Raw genomic sequence first — 6,000 nt, 5'->3', positions numbered from 1 at the left:
TTTTGAAAAATCACAATTTTTATTTTTTAAGGATCTATTTTTAAAAACAATTTTAGGTGATCTCCATGCCACCAAAATTGTTATAATATGTAAACTGTTTTGAAAAAGTTCCTTTATAATTAATATACCAAATAATGCGAAAATCGGTTTGATTCTAGAATTGTTTTGAATCAAGAATCGATTCTGAATCAAATAGTCAGCCCAGGAATCGGAATCGGATCCAATCTTTTGGTGCCCAAAAATTCACCCCCCTTTAAGGGTGCACAATTTTTATTCATCCCGATTCTAAATCGATTCATAATTTTCAAATATCGATTAAAAAAATCTACAAACATTTGAAAAATCATCATTTTTATTTTGTAAGAATCTATTTTTAGAAATGTTTTAGGCCATCGCCATGCAACCAGATGTTCTAATATGTAACCTGTTTGGAAAAAGTTCCATATAATTAATATACCAAATAATGCGAGAATCTGTTTAATTCTAGAATTGCGTTTAATCAAGAATCGATTCTGAATCAAACCGTCACCCTAAGAATCGGAATCGGATCGAATCGTTAACTGCCCAAAGTTACACCCCTGCTGCCTAATCTAAAATTTGCCATGAGCTCGGACTTAAGTGTGGTGCATTAAACGTAGCTGTGCTAGAATGGCGACTCATGCTAGCTTAAATGTTAGCATTTAGCGCAAAGAACCAGAAACAAACATTGTGTTGATAGGTGGCAAGCATGTTAGTTTGATTAGCAATTAGCAAGTGAACATTACATTTTTACGTCCTATGTAAAACTGGGGACCTATTTAGTTCCGAAGTTCTGGTTGTTTATGTTGACGTGAGAGGAAGCACCTCCGGAGGCACCGATGAGCGTCCGTATCCAATCGCTCAGAGTGGTGATGCGAGTGTAGACGCCAAAGTAGTCTGGGCGGCCGCAGCCTTTGCCCCAGCTCACCACCCCGACCAGGAACCAGCGACTGGACTTCTCCTGACACACCAGAGGCCCACCCGAGTCCCCCTGATAACACACAATGACAGCAACTTTACAAACACATTTTTGTGGATTTTTTTGTATAGTGTAACATTTCAAACACTCCCGTTTTTACTGTAGAATTAAAGAATTTTATTAGGGACCGAATGTCCCTTTGGGACAGAGGACCCTGTTGTATTTCTAAGGTTTTATTATTATTATACCGCCGCCTCTTTGAGCTGTAATTTTACCCCTTTAACATGCTTCAAAACTCACCAAATTTTACACACACATCAGGACTGGCAAAAATTGCCATATAATGAAAAATCAAACCCCAAAACTCAAAATTGCACTCTGGCGCCCCCTAGGAAAAAACACAGACAAAACTGCTTGTAACTGCTTGTGACAGAGGACCCTATTGTATTTCTAAAGTGTTATTATTCCGCCGCCTCTTTGAGCTGTAATTTGACCCCTTTAACATGCTTCAAAACTCACCAAATTTTACACACACATCAGGACTGGCGAAAATTGTCATCTAATAAAAAAATCAAACCCCAAAACTCAAAATTGCACTCTGGCGCCCCCTAGGACAAAACACAGACAAAACTGCTTGTAACTTTCGTCATGAATGTGGTAGAGACATGAAACAAAAACCTCTATGTAGTTCTGACTTAGACCTAGATTTCATAAACTGACATATTTCAGAGAAAATCAACAGGAAGTTGGCAAAAACCCCTTCAAAACTAAATTTTCTAAAAAATGTAATTTTTGCCTCTTTGAGCTGTAATTTGACCCCCTTAAAATGCTTCAAAACTCACCAAACTAGACACACACATCAGGACTGGCGAAAATTGCGATCTAATAAAAAAACAACCCCCAAAACTCAAAATTGCGCTCTAGCGCCCCCTAGGAATAAAACACAGACAAAACTGCTCCTAGGAAGAAAACACAGACAAAACTGCTTGTAGCTTCCGTTAGGAATGTTGTAGAGACATGAAACAAAAACCTCTATGTAGGTCTGACTTAGACCTAGATTTCATAAACTGACATATTTCCGAAAAAATCAACAGGAAGTTGGTAAAAACCCTTTCAAAACAAAAGTTTCCTAAAAAATGTCATTTTTGCCTCTTTGAGCTGTAATTTGACCCCCTTAAAATGCTTCAAAACTCACCAAACTGGACACACACATCAGGACTGGCGAAAATTGCGATCTAATAAAAAAACAAACCCCAAAACTCAAAATTGCACTCTGGCGCCCCCTAGGAAAAAACACAGACAAAACTGCTTGTAACTTTCGTCATGAATGTCGTAGAGACATGAAACAAAAACCTCTATGTAGGTCTGACTTAGACCTAGATTTCATAAACTGACATATTTCAGAAAAAATCAAAAAGAAGTTGCCAAAAACCCTTTCAAAACAAAAGTTTCCTAAAAAATGTCATTTTTGCCTCTTTGAGCTGTAATTTGACCCCCTTAAAATGCTTCAAAACTCACCAAACTGGACACACACATCAGGACTGGCGAAAATTGCGATCTAATAAAAAAACAAACCCCAAAACTCAAAATTGCGCTCTAGCGCCCCCTAGGAATAAAACACAGACAAAACTGCTCCTAGGAAGAAAACACAGACAAAACTGCTTGTAACTTCCAGTAGGAATGTCGTAGAGACATGAAACAAAAACCTCTATGTAGGTCTGACTTAGACCTAGATCTCATAAAATGACATCCTTCAGCAAAAATCAACAAGGAAGTTGGCAAAAACCCCTTCAAATCAAAAAGTATCCTAAAAAATGTCCTTTTTGTCTCTTTGAGCTGCAATTTGACCCCCTTAGAATGCTTCAAAACTCACCAAACTGGACACACACATCAAGACTGGCGAAAATTGCGATCTAATAAAAAAACAAACCCCAAAACTCAAAACTGCGCTCTAGCGCCCCCTAGGAATAAAACACAGACAAAACTGCTCCTAGGAAGAAAACACAGACAAAACTGCTTGTAACTTCCAGTAGAAATGTCGTAGAGACATGAAACAAAAACCTCTATGTGGGTCTGACTTAGACCTAGATTTCATAAACTGACATATTTCAGAGAAAATCAACAGGAAGTTGGCAAAAAAACCTTCAAAACAAAAAGTATTCTAAAAAATGTCCTTTTTGCCTCTTTGAGCTGCAATTTGACCCCCTTAAAATGTTTCAAAACTCACCAAACTGAACACACACATCAGGACTGGCAAAAAATTGAGATCTAATAAAAAAACATACCCCAAAACTCCAAATTGCGCTCTTGTGCCCCATAGGAATAAAACACAGACAAAACTGCTCCTAGGAAGAAAACACAGACAAAACTGCTTGTAACTTCCAGTAGGAATGTTGTAGAGACATGAAACAAAAACCTCTATGTAGGTCTGACTTAGACCTAGATTTCATAAACTGACATATTTCAGAAAAAATCAACAAGAAGTTGGCAAAAACCCTTTCAAAACAAAAGTTTCCTAAAAAATGTCATTTTTGCCTCTCTGAGCTGTAATTTGACCCCCTTAAAATGCTTCAAAACTCACAGAACTGGACACACACATCAGGACTGGCGAAAATTGCGATCTAATAAAAAAACAATCCCCAAAACTCAAAATTGCGCTCTAGCGCCCCCTAGGAATAAAACACAGACAAAACTGCTCCTAGGAAAAAAACACAGACAAAACTGCTTGTAACTTCCAGTAGGAATGTCGTAGAGACATGAAACAAAAACCTCTATGTAGGTCTGACTTAGACCTAGATCTCATAAAATGACATCCTTCAGCAAAAATCAACAAGGAAGTTGGCAAAAACCCCTTCAAATCAAAAAGTATCCTAAAAAATGTCCTTTTTGTCTCTTTGAGCTGCAATTTGACCCCCTTAGAATGCTTCAAAACTCACCAAACTGGAACACACATCAAGACTGGCGAAAATTGCGATCTAATAAAAAAACAAACCCCAAAACTCAAAACTGCGCTCTAGCGCCCCCTAGGAATAAAACACAGACAAAACTGCTCCTAGGAAGAAAACACAGACAAAACTGCTTGTAACTTCCAGTAGAAATGTCGTAGAGACATGAAACAAAAACCTCTATGTGGGTCTGACTTAGACCTAGATTTCATAAACTGACATATTTCAGAGAAAATCAACAGGAAGTTGGCAAAAAAACCTTCAAAACAAAAAGTATTCTAAAAAATGTCCTTTTTGCCTCTTTGAGCTGCAATTTGACCCCCTTAAAATGTTTCAAAACTCACCAAACTGAACACACACATCAGGACTGGCAAAAAATTGAGATCTAATAAAAAAACATACCCCAAAACTCCAAATTGCGCTCTTGTGCCCCATAGGAATAAAACACAGACAAAACTGCTCCTAGGAAGAAAACACAGACAAAACTGCTTGTAACTTCCAGTAGGAATGTCGTAGAGACATGAAACAAAAACCTCTATGTAGGTCTGACTTAGACGTAGATTTCATAAAATGACATCCTTCAGCAAAAATCAACAAGGAAGTTGGCAAAAACCCCTTCAAAACAAAAAGTATCGTAAAAAATTTCCTTTTTGCCTCTTTGAGCTGTAATTTGACCCCCTTAAAATGCTTCAAAACTCACCAAACTGGACACACACATCAGGACTGGCGAAAATTGCGATCTAATAAAAAAACAAACCCCAAAACTCAAAATTGCGCTCTAGCGCCCCCTAGGAATAAAACACAGACAAAACTGCTCCTAGGAAGAAAACACAGACAAAACTGCTTGTAACTTCCAGTAGGAATGTCGTAGAGACATGAAACAAAAACCTCTATGTAGGTCTGACTTAGACCTAGATTTCATAAAATGACATCCTTCAGCAAAAATCAACAAGGAGTTGGCAAAAACCCTTTCAAAACAAAAGTTTCCTAAAAAATGTCATTTTTGCCTCTTTGAGCTGCAATTTGACCCCCTTGAAATGCTTCAAAACTCACCAAACTGGCAGACATCAGGACTGGCAAAAAATTTTGATCTAATAAAAAAACATACCCCAAAACTCAAAATTGCGCTCTTGCGCCCCACAGGAATAAAACACAGACAAAACTGCTCCTAGGAAGAAAACAGGCAAAACTGCTTCTAACTTCAGGTGGGAATGTCGTAGAGACATGAAACAAAAACCTCTACATTTCATTCATTTACACCCTTCAGCAAAACTCAACAGGAAGTTGGCAATTACCCCTTCAAAACAAAAGTTGTGTAAAAGCCTGTCACCTTTTTTCAAACATTATCTCTTCCGAGCGCGTTTGTTGTGTCGGCTTCAAACTCGCACAGGAGAGAGAGTGAACCCTTCTGATTAAAAGTTGAGAAAATAGTTTTAATAACTGCTCCGGTTTTGATTTTACGAGCCTTCAAAGAACCGCTGCGCTGATGCTGCTGCGCTGCTGCCGTCTCAAGACGGCTGCTTAAAAGCAGGAAGCACCAGCGTGACCACACAATGCAGAGAAGGTAGGTACTGTGCGGGTAAAGATATGTTGACTGGGTGAAAGAAGGAGGCACCAGTTTGACACCAGGATACAGAGAAGGTAGGTAATGTGCAGGTAAAGATATGTTGTCTGGGTGATGGCAGGAAGCACCAGTGTGTATGGGTGAAAGAAAGAAGCACCAGTGTGACCCCAGGATGCAGGGAAGGTAGGTAATGTGAAGGTAAAGATATGTTGAATGGGTAAAGGCAGGAAACACCAGCAAAAGTCGGTCCCGTTCATCGCTGCTTGCAGCTTTAATATTTTCATTGTTATTATTTTCAAGGACCTTGATCCACCACCACCACTATTTACCAGTGAGTTTTAGATGCAGTTATTGTTAAACATGCCATTGCAAAAGAAGAAGAAGTCCCCTTTGCATTAATGAAATCAACAAACTTGACTATAAAGTAGTAAATTAAAGTGATACAATCTTACTTACAGGTAAGACGTTGATGGAAAAATACGCTTGACTGATGTTTTAAAGGCCTACTGAAACCCACTACTAGCGACCACGCAGTCTGATAGTTTATATATCAA

At 38.5% G+C, this 6,000-nt stretch overlaps 1 protein-coding gene across 1 annotated transcript in view; it reads right to left on the bottom strand.

Annotated features, from left to right (window-relative positions):
* Window positions 1–6,000, bottom strand: part of LOC133561183 (transmembrane protease serine 6) — a 36,281-nt gene continuing 30,281 nt past the window's right edge. The window contains exon 16 of the mRNA XM_061914509.1: window positions 1–1,009. Coding sequence (XP_061770493.1) covers window positions 794–1,009 — 216 coding nt within the window. The 3' untranslated portion in view covers window positions 1–793. The remainder of the gene's footprint in view (window positions 1,010–6,000) is intronic.

This window comes from Nerophis ophidion, linkage group LG01, assembly GCF_033978795.1.
Source record: "Nerophis ophidion isolate RoL-2023_Sa linkage group LG01, RoL_Noph_v1.0, whole genome shotgun sequence".
Taxonomy (NCBI): Eukaryota; Metazoa; Chordata; class Actinopteri; order Syngnathiformes; family Syngnathidae; genus Nerophis; species Nerophis ophidion.
The sequence above is the reverse complement of the archived record's forward strand: the minus strand, read 5'-3'. Positions and strand labels throughout refer to the sequence as shown.